The sequence below is a fragment of the Brassica napus genome, chromosome A9, assembly GCF_020379485.1.
Source record: "Brassica napus cultivar Da-Ae chromosome A9, Da-Ae, whole genome shotgun sequence".
Lineage (NCBI taxonomy): Eukaryota > Viridiplantae > Streptophyta > Magnoliopsida > Brassicales > Brassicaceae > Brassica > Brassica napus.
In genome coordinates this window covers 5759078-5774151 of record NC_063442.1, presented here as the reverse complement: position 1 = coordinate 5774151, position 15074 = coordinate 5759078, and the positions used below count along the sequence as shown (strand labels likewise).

Sequence of the window (15074 nt, the reverse complement as noted above, 5' to 3'; positions counted from 1 at the left end):
CTCTAATCTCTTATATATTAATTGAGAAACAGTTCAGCATGTGTAAGATTTTATTAATTAATATTGTTACAAAATCTTACAAGAGATTGATACAACTAAGATTTATTTAGAAGCTATTGAAATCACCTAGCGAAAACATGGATTGCACAACAAATTGTTTTTTTTTAACCCTAATCCCCTTTCTATTCGTCACAACACTGACATAGAATATTCTGAAGTGTCGATTGACAATATGAAATGTTAACTTTCTTAATTTCATCCCATTGTTTTCCTTAAATGAGCCTAAAACAATTTTAATGATTAACTAAATGGACTACGTACATATTAAAAAGTGTTTTGGTTTAAAAATCATTGCATATCCAAAATTAATATGAACCATCATCATTTTCGCTTAAAAGTTTGTCCCAATAAAAATATAACGTTGGGCAAAAAATTCGAATCCACAAAAAACTGAACCAAAACCGATTAAAAAATAGTATTAAACTTTAACAAAAATTGATTAGATATCTGACTGGCTTCAGAACTTTGGTATCTAGAGAATCGGAACCGAACCCGATCCGAACCAAAATATTTTGGGTATCCGAATATATCTGAACCAGATTTATATACTTAAATATATTAAATATTTGTAAATTTAATATCTAAAAAATATACAAAATATATAACATGTTTTTAAGTTGTCCATAATACTTGGAAATATATACAAATGGTTATAAGTACATGTTTAAAATAGTTAAACGATACTTAAAATATCTATAATATCTATTGATTTCTTATCCAAATATTTAAGCTAAACCAATTTTTATGTTAAGTTTAAGTATTTTGGCATTAAACACGGTTATTAATAACCAAATGTATATTGTTTATAATATTTAAATATAATATTTTTAAAAAAAATTCACTCCGCACAGGACGCAGATTATCATCTAGTTGACGATTACTTTCTAACCGATTGGATTTTCAAAAGCAATTATAAATATTATACATTACAAATTAATAACACTTACACGTGCATGCGGATCAAAGTCTAGTATACATTAGACCAGAAACCATGGTTATATATATATACTGTACATACTTATAGTAAACCCAATATAAATTAGCCGTGAAAAAAGAGAGGCGACATGTGATGATATATAGCGATGGGTCATGAATAGAATTTGTATTCTTATGATAAGTGCCAACCATGCTTATTTTGGGGCTTCTCTTCTTATTGCAGAAGTAGCCCCCATGTTCACGTGATCCCGTCTTTCCATTCTTGCCCTATATATTCATATAACCTTTCTTATATTTCCTCCATCCACTCTTCTCAACATGGAGTCATCCAAACTCTCATCTCTTTCTCTCTGTTTCATTCTCATTTGCATTATCTTCTTTCCCCAACAATCCTTCTCATGTGGCTCCTGCAACCACAGGAAGGGTGGAAAACCCTCCATTAAACCCCCTGTAACTGTTCCCAAGCTACCCGTTCCTCCAGTGACTGTTCCCAAGCTACCCGTTCCTCCAGTGACTGTCCCTAAGCTTCCAGTTCCTCCGGTGACAGTTCCGAAGCTACCTGTTCCTCCAGTGACCGTACCTAAGCTTCCAGTTCCTCCGGTGACAGTCCCAAAGCTACCTGTACCTCCAGTGACCGTCCCAGAACTACCACTTCCTCCGGTAGGAGGGCTACCCATACCTCCGGTGGGAGGGCTACCCATACCTCCGGTGGGAGGGCTACCCATACCTCCGGTTGGAGGCCTACCCACATTGCCACTGCCACCATTGCCGATTGTGGGTCCTCTTCTTCCTCCGGGGACAAACCCTCCTACTCCAGGAGGAAAAGATTGCCCTCCACCCCCGGGTAGCCATAAGCCTCCATCAGGCACTGGGAAGGCGACATGTCCAATAGACACGCTGAAGTTGGGGGCGTGTGTTGACTTGTTGGGAGGTTTAGTAAAGATAGGGCTTGGAGACCCAGCAGCTAACAAATGCTGTCCGCTACTTAAAGGCCTCGTTGAAGTTGAAGCCGCAGCTTGTCTCTGCACTACACTTAAGCTTAAAGCTCTTAACCTTAAGCTGTACGTCCCAGTTGCTCTTCAGCTTCTTCTTACCTGTGGCAAAAACCCACCTCCGGGCTACACTTGCTCCATCTGAGAAATTTAGTCCAGTTAAAGGGTATGCTAATTTTTCTTTCCTTTAATTAAAACTTCAATCTTCACTAAGAAATTATATATTACTCACACGTGTTTAACCCAATTATTGAAGTACATTAATATGCATGCAATTGTGTATGATAATATTATATTGTATGATTTCATCACTCATGTTTATTTTGTTTTTGGGTTACGCAGATAACTTGGAGAAAAAAGTGAGAAGACAATGGCAGAGCTCGAGTTTTTCCTTTCACCTGTATTAATCATGTCAAATCCTTTCCCTTTGATTCTTTCACATATCTATCCTTGCTGCTTGTATTGTTGTGGTTTTAGATTAATGATTCTTCTCTTGTATGAAAGTACGATTTGAAATTATTTTCTTTTTCACGAATGAATTGAGGTGTGTGAAAATAGTATTGTAAAACAAAAGGGAAACAACAGCTTAAGAGCATGGTAGAACCCATCTTGAGTTTCTACACACTAAAAGTAATAGTTTTAAATGTTGACGATTAACTGAATGACAAATGGTAAAAACATTTCTCAAAAGGTAAGTTGGATCAATCAAATGAGAGAAGATTTTCTCATGCATCTCTTAGATATTTTTACTTTTTGTATTATTCTTAATCTGAAAAACCTAGTAAAAAATTGTCAATGCAAACAAAGTAAATTATACATATTCTATTTTTTTATTAATAGTTAATTAATGAATGAAACTGTGAGTAAAAGAAAAGATAATATAAATTTTTGTAAAAATATTCTCTTTTATCTTTCCGCCTTCTCAATTCTCATCACTCAGAACATTATGTTTTTTGATGAAATGACATCTCATCATTCAAAACATAAGGGTTACTATAATCAACCCAAATAATATTGAAGATAAAAAAGCCTACCTTATTGTCATGATATGTATATGTATAAAGGGTAAATTGACCTAAACGACTTTTATACTAATGGGCTCACAACAGCCCTAACTCGATCCAATCATTCTACATTCGTCTTCTTTCGTTTCTTTTTTTTTTTTTTTTTGGCAAATTGTCTTCTTTCGTTTCAAAGTCATTTTCTTTACCCCTTCCTAAAAGCTTTGTCTATAATGCCTCTAAGAGCATCTCCATTACTCCAAATTTTACTCCAAAATGATGTAACTCTAAAATAGAGTTGGATTTTACTCCAATGTATTACTCCATTTTTTACTCCAAATAAAAAGATTATGTTTTCATTTAGTTAATAATTGTTATTAGTACCTTCAACTTATAAAAAATTAACAATTAACCAAACTATTTTATGTTTACAAAATTTCCATAATAATATATTTTATTTAAATTAAATATTTATCATTAAAATAGAACGAGAGATTATCTTCCAATTTCAATTCATGCAGATTTTATCATATGCATTTTTTCTAATTCAAAAATATTTTTATGCATTAAAAGAACATAAAGAAAAAAATAAAGTTTTGTTTTGTAATTTGAATTATGTATTGGGTCCTATTGTTTGTTTGTGCATATATCAAGTTCAACAAGTACAAATGTTATCAATCAAAATTTTGACCCACAAGATTAAAAAACTCATCTATTCCGTTTGAATAATACTTCACAGATTTTGGTAGTTTCGAAAATAATTTACCGAATTAATTATTAAATTACTTATATTATATTATATTATATTATATTTATTTTATATTATTTATTTTTAGTTTTGACTTTTATGAGTTTATGCATATTTTCTGTAAATTATAAAGTAATCTTTTGCGGAGTATTATATTTTTTTATGTTATTATATTATTTTAAGTATGAAATAAAAATATTAAAAATTAAAAGAACCATTTCATAAATATAAAAAGTTCAACTCCAAAATGGAGTAATGGATAAGATTACTCCATAAATGGAGTAACCCTAGCTATTACTCCATTTTGGAGTTGAATATGGAATGGGGTTGGAGAAGATTTTACTCCATAATTGAGTTTGGAGTCAAAGATGGAGTAGGGTTGGAGATGCCCTAATAAGCCAACACCATATCCTTAAGTTCGTCCTTTAAAGCTTCAGACGCACCACCAGTGGCGAAGCCAGGGCAATAACAATGGGGGCACGTGCACCATAGTTTTATGACAATAAAAAAATTTGTATGTGAAAGCACAAAGATTCAGCTAGAAAAGATGGTTAATGTCCTCTTGTGCACTCCCTTGATGACTCAAGTTCGATCTTCTATATCATATATTTCATTTTACATTAATTATGCACCCACTAAAAAAACTTTCTACATTCGCCCCTGCGCACCACTCCTAGTAAGTCACAGTTAATACCCCACTATTTCCCCCTTGCTCGCATGAAATCACTCCTGTAAATAAGAATTTTGGTCTCCTTTATTTCTCTCATTGCAACGTACTTCCTCTTTCATCACACTTCAAATCTTAGCAAACAATAATGGCAGAATTGAAGATGCAAATTAGATCAGGTGGACATCTTGTGTCAGTTGCAAGTACGGCAACCTACTATAGCGTGCGGGTGAAGTGATCAAGATAGGACAGAGCTAAAGACTTGAAGACTGGATTGGCGATCAAGTTAGAGTTGATGCAAAGATCACTTGGAGAGCAAGAGTATAGAGATTCATCTTGGAGAAGGATGATCTCATAGTATAAGGTTCATAGAGACTTAGAAGAAGTTTTAGGAAACTTATCATGTTTGGATATTTAGTAAAAATCTCTTAGGAGGCTAACTTAGCTGATTGACTATTGTGAATAAATAGTCATGCTTCACCTGGGTATTAGGGTTGTCACTAGAATTGTATTCTTGGCATAAGTATAAGTTTCATAAACTTGTAAGTGAACGAAGCACAAAAGGCTATAGGGAGAGGTTTTAAGGTTTTGTATTCGATCTTAAGACGTGTGAGGCTAGTGCAACATGTCAAGAGGGTCTTGATCTTGTTGAGGTTCTGTTTAAAGAGATATTTGTAAGTTTTCTTTTAAAGAAAACTATTTTGAAAAGATATTTTATAGTGTACTTTGTGTTACACTACTTGCTATAGTTCTTGCATTTACAATTGGTATCAGAGCGGTCACCCATTCGATTGTATAACAGGCGAGACCTTGGGAAAGAAATGAAAAACTATCATGAACGTGTGTCCACTGCAAGGTGATTTTGGATGCGACCAACTATAGGCTGTGTAAGTCAATGATGAGGTCAACCATCCGAGGTATCAATGCCATGGCTGGAAGTCAATCATTTCAGAATGGACTGAGCCAAAGGTCAAGGGAAAATACGGTGTTGAATCCAACAAACCTGAAGAAGACTGGACGGAGACGGAGCTGAAGCAGGCGAAGTTCAACTCAAGGGTGATGTCTGTGATACATGCAAGTGTCACTAAGAAAAACTTCGAGTTAATCCAAGGATGTGAGACAGCTAAGGAAGCGTAAAGGAACCACTAAAGTAAAGAGCTCACAAATGGACTTCCTTGCATCGAAGTTTGAGAACCTAAAGATCGGAGAACATGAGTCAACTGGAGAATAGCTCAAGAACCGCTGACTCTAGCGGAAAAAAATACAAAGACAAAAAATCTGGTCAAGAAGTTTCTTAGATGTCTTCCGCTCAAGTACACTGCTTACAAGGAAGCTATGCTGGTTTCACTCAACACTGATGAGATAAGCTTTGATAAAGTAGTTGGAATGTTCAGAGCTCATGAGATGGAACTAGGGTGAGAAAAGAAAGGGAAACGAGTAGCTCTTGTTGTGTCACAAGAACATTCAAAAGATGAAGAGGAGTACAATGATCCAGTTTGCTTACTGGTCAGGAGGTTTGACAAAGTGTTGCGCAGAGCTAAACAAAGTCAAAAGAAAGAAACTTCATCAAGACGCATGTCAGAGACCGAGAAACGTCCATCAGAAATTATAAAGGCTGATAAGAAAGTTGATTTTCAATTTTATGAGTGCAAATGATTTAGGCACTACAAGATAGAATGTCCTACAACAACAAGAAGGGACATCAAGTGTTTCGGGTGTAAAGGTATTGGTCATAAACAATTTGAGTGTATCAATGATCAAAAGAGGTGTCGAGGGAAGTCACTGATTGGAATTAATGAGGAAGAATCTGAGGAGGAAAGTGAAGAAGAGGAGCTTGACAACTTGGTAGCCTTCATCGGAAATACTGAGTTCGTGGAAGGAGATGCAGAAAACAAATTTTCTGATTACACAACCTATCTAAAAAATTTCTATACAAACACATAAAGAAGATTAACATAAGAGTAATTGATTGGATCGAAACACTATAACGAATATATATCTTTTTTATAAGATTAAAATTTATGTTTTAGTTAATTTTTGTTAATTTTACTAAATAATAAAAATTTATAAACGTTTACATTTTCTAAAGAAGTATTAAGAAGACGACTATTTGTTTTTAAAAGAAAAATTAATATACACATGGCATGTTTATCGGCAAAATTAGTTGACATATATCCACATTAACAAAATTAGATGATGTGACAGCTAATGTGGCGACTGGTGTATGATTTCGCTAAAAAGTAAATAAAAAGTATGTTATTTGATTTTTTTTGAAAGTACATGTATGTTTTTGCAAGTTTATATAAGCCGGTTAAAATTGAACATATCGCGATATGTTTGGTATGAAATTTACGTTGCTTTCGCTTTGTTTTAGGAATTTTTTTTTTGTTCCGGCCATTTTTGTTTTTAAATACATAACTAGATTTTTATCTGCAGTTTAAAAAGCCTGATATTTTCTTAACATTTTGATAAAATTTGATTGAATATATAATTTTTATTGGAAAGCAAATAATTTAAAAGTTGTTTTATTAGTGTTTCAAAAAAAGATGTTCTATTATAATGTTTAATTTTCCAGCATTGATTTCATATCCGACCCAAACCCGTTTGAACCGATAAATCCGGAGACTTGTGTAGAATCAAGTTTGGATTTAATGAAAACGTTGTTAACTAAAAATTTGATAAAATCCGCTTAAAAATAAAAAAAATCAGCGATCCAAATCGATTGTTCCACTAAAAACTCAAAAAAAAAAATTGAAATTTTTGATTAAATAACTCACACTTTTAATATTATCCAAAATTGAAAATTAATGATTCCTTAGATTTTGATGAAATTTTTATTATGTCATTTAAAGAAAATAAAACAATGGTAATAGAAAAAAATCAAAATTTATTGATATGACAATATTAGTTTCCTTTTGTTATTAATATAACCTATGATAAGTTTGTATTTTTATTTATTTTACATCTAAAATTTAATTTTATGAAAAGTTTTAAAATATATTTGAACACTCAAAATTGATGTTATTATGTACAAAATTACATAGTAAATAATATTTTTTTAAATCATATATATACTCATATTAGATCATTAAATAATATTATGCTCGAAAATGATATTGAAATTAAATAGAAAGTATATTCGCATAAAAATCAGAATTATTATTATTCACAAAATATGGAAAGTAGTAGTTGCCATAAATATATGAGATATTTGCTTGTTTAGTTTAACTAAATAATATTCTCTCGTTTCAAAAAGTTAAATATTCTAGAAAAAACTTTGTTTCAAAAATGTATTTTTTTATATTTTCAATGTAATTTCTGTCAACTAATAACAAAAATTGTAAACTTGAAAAATATTAATTGTATTTTTTTAAGTCTTATTGGTTTAGAAATATAAGAAATATAAAATTACAAAAAACTATGCATTGCCATTAATAATTATGTTTTATTATGTTTTATTAATAAGTCTGAAAATCCTAAAATATATATTATTTTTAAACGGATAGAGTATTATATTAAAATTAAATGTCAATGACATGGTTTTGTAATTTTCTCCAAAAACCAGGGGCTTTGACAGTATAGATAAAACTTTAACTACAACAGATAAGCCTGCTAAGTTATTACAACCTACAAATGGAGTCCAATATAAGCCGATTTAGGGTCTCGGCCTTCTACCATTTGTTCTAGGTTTCAAGTCCATCATGGATGCCCATCATATAAATTTAATTTCACTCCTGTATTAAATTTGTTTGATTATTTTAAATTGGAAAAAAATCATACAAATTGCAAAACTAATCCGATAAAATAATCAATAGTACAATTATTTTTATAAAAAATTTACTCGGATCATCACCTAGTTTTAGTATATCTGTAAAAAGTCTTTTCATTCAATCAACAGCGAAGCATTAGCAGGAATGAGGCAAAGTGGAATCTTACTTTAATTATATTGAATAATGTAAACTATAAGACAAATAAAAAATCAGAACGATAATGTCCGATCATATTATATAACTTGTTACTGTTGGGAGCTCACTCGATCCTATTACTTTACATGAACATCTCCATTTTTTATCAGTCAAATTGTAAAATTATTTAGAAATATATACATCCAAATATGATAGCTTCAAAAATGGGATTAGGTCGTCGTACGTTTTAGAAGATATGGGCAGTGAACCCTTTCACAAAATATTTTGGAAAAAGATATATATACATATAGTTTAATGATTGTAAAAGAAATCTAATTATGTTACTTGTAATTAATTACATATAATATGGGACCTTTACTTATTGACTTATGTGTGGAATCCAATAAAAATCTCCTTTACAATGGATATGCTTTGCTTTTCAAGTGATTAAATTTGGAATAAAATAAGACAAACATATTGAGTAAAGAATATAAAGTAAAGCACATACCACTAAACATATAAAGAACAACATGGTGAGCAATAAAGACATAACAGTAAGCGTCCAAACACTTTAATGTAAACAAATATGACCAATAAAGAAAATAAAGATGACCCACGTCGGTAAATTATAGTTTAGATTTGCATTTTTGTTATAAAGAAAATATTAGTGTGCTGGATTAGACGCCGACAGTAAGACATCTTCTCACGTAATTAAGGGGCCAGTAACCAGTGTAATTCAACTTTAAAAATATTTCTATCAAAATTTTAGAAAAATGTGATGATGGTTGGATTAAGCTAGCTTTGAATTGTTCGGTTTCTAGTGAATTGAAAATAGGTGTTCCATTCAATGAGCTAGTTAAGCTGGTTTGGTTACATGAGCTAAATTTTAAGATGTTTCATGTTTATTAGGTTAGATATTATCTTTCAGTTTAAGAAAATTTATAGTATTATATGTAGTTAGTTTAGGTGAATTTATTATCATCTTTTGTTTTATATAGCATTGTACACTATCACAACTCTTGTATCGATTTTGGGTTTCATTTATTTTCAATCCTATGAACTTAACTATTTGTGTTGTGTCATTGATGATCTCTTAGGGTTGATCAATATTATACCATCTGTAACCTCAAAACCAGAAAGATGCTTTGCAGCAAAATAATGATTCTTGGATCGGAAGGTTTCAAACTAACTTGGTTGGAGAATATCTAGATAGCGTACATGTTGGTGATCGGAGCTACCCTCTAGTCTTAAAATCCTATTGGGAACTCATGAAGAAAGACTTTGCAAAGGAAGAAAAATCAGTATAATGTACTAACTGAAATTAATATATTCTGTTTAGTTCGATCTGCAGATTCATTTAATAATAGTTTGGAAATGATAAATATCAAACTTCACCAAACCTTTGAATATATGAATCAGTAAACTCCTGTCGTATAGTTTTACCGGAAGAATCCAAAATCAAGTTGTGAGACTGTCTTCTACCCATACTCATTATCCAGCACCTAAACAACTAAAACCTTATTTAGACACAACCACTTGCACATGCGTTAGAGTTATGTAGGGCCATTGGCGTCTCAAATTATTTCTAGGCCTCATTTAAAAAATATAACAGTATATTAAACGAAGTAATGATGTAGTTTCAAAATTAATAGTTCAATATATATGTTTAACATTTCTTTTAAAATTATAAACCAGAATTTAAAAAGTATATCTAAGAACTAAAGTTTTATAACCTAATTTATATATTTATTTTTAATATCTTAATTCATTTTTATTTTTCGATTCAGACTCTTTTTAAATGCTTCACTTGCACATGATAAAAAACGACTCTATATAGGATAGTAAAGGATCGATCAAAGCATAATGAATAATTTGTTAGACGAGAAATTACGCAATAAATGGTTTTAGTCAATGTAAAAACTATTATTTACAGATAAATAATACATATGTCTTGTTTTTTGTTTACCAATACTAAAATTTAAAACAAAGGGTATGAAATAAATTGAAATGTGTTCTTCTACTTATTAGTAATGGAGTATATATGCTTTTGTTTCGCAAGTATTCCAACTTTTTGAATAAATTCGTGTAGCCGTAATTAAAATATTTTTTTTTGTTAAAATTCAGAATAAGCTTGAGTGTAAGATTAGACGCTCATAACATCTGCTACTGCCACAAGAGAGTTAAACTAGTTTATGAAGGCGATGATCTACATATTATTTAAGGGTTACTACTTTTGCCACTAACAACCAATTCTTTTCTCAACCATTAAATCATTATCCCAAAATGAATAATAAGAATGCATTTCAAATAATGTGGATCGACCCAAGAAACTACTTTGCCACTACTTTCCCCACTTTACAATTTTTCAAAAAATGTGGTCCATCAACACATTATTAGCTCATCAACAAAACCAAATTTGGTTATTAATTTTGAGGAAAACATGTAACCTTCAATTGACTTAACCTGCAAAATCTATATGGTCATAATATATAGATCCATCGTGCACCTGAATTATTAGATAAAAAATAAATTGATCGTCACAAAATAGATATCTAGTCTTGACAGATCTACAGCTCATAGATCTAAACCATTTCCATCAGACAACAACCACAATCTTCCATACCAATAATACTAATTAGACGAGTATGTATCCATTTTCAAACATTGATATCTATATCCATATCATATTTATATTATATATATATGCATAAACACGAATCAGATACCAAAAGAAAGAAATTAGGGCATTCTTATGATCAATCAAATTAACAAAAGGACTACAGATCTGGAATAAGATCTTGTATATACCGGTAAAAGTTCTTGATACACATAATATACGTCAACAAAAGAACAGAAGTAATCTCACAAATTACAGATCTGGAATAATATCTGTTTAAAAAACTGAAACAATGCTTAATTCTGTGAATGAGATTTATAAAATCTTGTGACTTTGTCTGTATCTTCCCACAGCTTTATTGAACCGCAAATCAGTCGAACAGATGCAATTTAAATTAACATAACTATGCTATGGTAATATATATATGTGAGAATAGAACTAATCTGAAGAAGGTTGCAGTTCAAGAAAGCTGTGGAAGAATACAGAGAGAGTCATGTAGAGGAGAAGAAGCCCTAAACGAGGTGCATAAAGCCAGGGCAAAATCGTAATTACAGAAGAGAGGAGAAAGAGGGAAGTTGAAAATTTGTGAGAAAGAAAGTGTTCGATAGTAGGATATTTATAGGGACAATGGAAGAGAATGGTCATTCTTTTACCACACCAATCCCGATGAGAATATTGGCACTCTTCTTTCTTCTCCCTCTATTTTTTTTTCCCTTCTATAACATTAATTAATAAGCTATTTAATATTTTTTCATTGCATTGCATGCATGGTAACTTACTGCCTGCATTCACATTGTATTTTGTTAAGCTATCATATTTTGACATATGAGAAATACTACGTATATGGTATTTGCAGTTGTCCTGTTTTGTCAAATTTATTTTGTGAATTGTTTTATTGAGGACTACTCATTCATTTTTCAGATAGCATTGGTAGGACATATTTTTGAGTCAAAATTCGACCCATTTTTAGAAATATAGCTTTTCCCTTATACAAGTAATGATGCAGATTTTAAGACCGTTGAGTTGAAAGGTTATTTTTTTGAGGCGAGCTTGGATAAGCAAATTTCTACCTGTTCGTGACTCATGTTTACAATACAGCTAATACTTATTGTGTCTCGCTTGATTGTGTCCGGAGGAGTCTCCTCTTTTCTATGGTGTTAGCCTCTTCGACAGTTTCTTTATTTGTTTTTTAAGTTATTTTAAGTTGTGTTTCTTGTTTTTTTTTTTGCTACCAGTATTTTTCTATTCCGTCAAAAGTTGAAAATGATAATAAATCTTAACATTTTACCCCAAAAAAATGAATCAGTACATACAAATGTTTTTATTTTTTGAAAAACAGATACATACAAATGTTTTGAATAAAATTTATAATAATATATGTAATTATATATTTGCAATCATGATAAATTATACAATCGTGATATATATTCATTAAAATTAATATTATTTGAAACTATTAAATTTTAATTTATTATATGATATAGATATACCCACTTACTTAAATAATATAACTGTCCAAAAATAATTTTTTTATGTTTTACTATTTTAATGTATAAATATACTCTAAAATATTTTTAAATATTTGAAACAGAACTCTCTCAAGTGTAATTATGATTTGAGATATATCCGTAGTACATTAATATTATTTATCTATATTAGTGATCTCATTATTTAGGTTTTATATTTTTAATAATCTTTATGAGATTATACATAAATATTTTGATATATCATAAATAAGATTTTGCTGTGAGTTCTGGAAATTTGTATGTATTTTGCTATATATACCACTAAATTTTAAAAGGAAAAATTAGACCCCTAAACTTTTTTACAAAAAATGATTGAAAAATAATTTGGTAATGTAGATTAGAATCCACCAATTTACGCGCTTACTTAGACGAGAAAACCATTTTAAATAATAATCCGAGAGATTAGTTTACAAAACCCACTTTCGTCTTTGTAGTTAAAGAAATTTATATTCTATTAAAACAGAAGTACAAAAAAATCTACAGTACAAAAGTCATAATATGATCATTCTATTAATTACTAAATATGATCTAGAAAACATGATAATTCATAAAGATATTAATAATAAATTAATTTCTACTATAATATTAAATTTTATTTTTAGTTAAAAATCTGTTGAAAAAGTCTAACAAAAAATTACAAAAAGTTAAAATATTTTATAAAATAATATGTTAATTAATTTGTAATTAATAATATATTATTATAAATAATATTAGTTGAAATTTATTATAAAACAACAATAAAATTTATCTTATATTTTATCAGTTTTATAATTATAGTCTATATTATATTAAAAGTTGAAGTACTATATGAGTTAAATATAAAATATATTTTAAATCAGTAAATTGACCTATTTTATTTTTAAAAATTTCTTTCATTTAAATAAATAAATAATCATTCACTGTGTAAACAGATTAAAATTCTTAAACTATGTAACAGTTTTATACAAAATATAACATGTCATCATATGTGGTATGATAACTATTGTCCAAGATATGAGGAGGCTAATCAGTAACTGCAATCGTTGAATGTCCACCATCACTACAAATATGGTCATAGTCATCTACTCCATACAGTCCACATATATTCCCAGCATCAAGTATATATACCACCTTAGACTAGTATTCTGGTAGAAGAACAATATTGAAGAACATGAGTTGGATAAAGATTTTTATTTGTGAAAAATTGATTTCTTTGGAAAGTTAGAAATGATAAGTTATTCGGAGGAATCAACAAAGATTATTTAAAAATGGTTATGCATGTAGAAGGTGAATTTCAAGCTTGGTTTGTAGTGATGGTAACAACGCATGTAAATGTAAAAACGATACATGTGTAATTTCTCAAGTCATATGCTTATGAAACATATATATGATGGACATAGCATGGCTTTTAGATCCCCTTTCATCAGTTGTAGATGTGTTTGGAAAGATACTACATGCCAAAATCAGTTCATGGGTACAAAAAACAAACGAGATTGATTTCATCCCAACATGTGTAGCTGAAGGCTCTCATGTGGGAAATGAATTGTATGTTAATCATTTGAAAGGTCAGCATTTTGGATCACACTGTAAAAGAAATTCTATCGACGATCGAAGAACCAAAACAAATGTCAAGTTTTCAACTGACCTCAAAGCCGTTTGCAGTGTTAAAAAAAATTCAAGATTTTTTTTACTTTGGATACAAAATGGGTTGCTGATTCGTTAGCAAAAGCTAATGTTTTTTTATATAAAAATTTTATTTTGTTGTTTGTTTTATTCCGGTCTAACTTTCTAGATCGTTTCATATTTGGTAATAGTTTTAGATGTTATTTTCAATTTTTTTGACAGTAACATGAATAATATCAAATTTATAGCTAAAAAGTTGTACAACATTAGCAGTACAAACTGTACCAGATGTCTTAATAGGAACATATTTCAAATTTTGTAGACCATTTTTTTAATAACTGATTGTAATCTTAAAAAAAAAGTTGGGACGAGGAAAAAGAATATCATGGAAGGCATGTGGGTGGTGGGGCCGACGCAGTTGGAAAAGAAGGTTACAGCCCGTCTTTGCCGGGAAGCAGGTCTCCTTGTCTATCCCTCTTCCCCGGAGTCCCTCTTCCCCTATTATTATTTTAGTATTATTTTTTGTTATGCCTTTTCACATAAAGTTAAGTAAGCTTTGCTTGGATCGATCAACATTTGTTTTTTTTTTTAATCGCTTACACTTTTTTAAAAAAAAATCGTTTACATTTAAAAAAAAATTCGCTTACACTTCTATATCGCTGAATTTCCTATGTTTAAGGGTTTTCTTATTCTCTTTTTTTTTTTTTTTTTTTTGGTAACACGGGTTATGTTTAAGGCTTAGGTTCCGAAAGGTAATTGCGGTTTGAGCGGTGCGGGACAAACGGTTCAACTGCGGTGCGGTTTTAACAGTTATAAAAACATATAGAAATATAGTATATATAGAGATTTTTGTTACTGTTAACTGCGATGCGGGACGGGGCGGTTGTAAACATTCAAAGCCTTAATTAACATAATAATCCTCTAACGGATTTGTAGTTCTTAAATTGCTAGAATATCTCTAACTCCACTCTATTTTCCACAATAAAATATAATTTAAAGTAAAAATGTTTCAATAGTACT

General features: G+C 30.3%; 1 protein-coding gene across 1 annotated transcript; it reads left to right on the top strand.

The window, feature by feature from the left end:
- Positions 1-1096: 1096 nt before the first annotated feature.
- On the top strand, positions 1097-2527 carry LOC106366318 (36.4 kDa proline-rich protein). Its single transcript, XM_013805910.3, has 2 exons — positions 1097-2154; positions 2331-2527. The coding sequence occupies exon 1, from the start codon at positions 1315-1317 to the stop codon at positions 2131-2133; it is 819 nt and encodes a 272-aa protein (XP_013661364.2). The 5' UTR covers positions 1097-1314; the 3' UTR covers positions 2134-2154; positions 2331-2527.
- The last annotated feature ends 12547 nt before the right edge of the window (positions 2528-15074 follow it).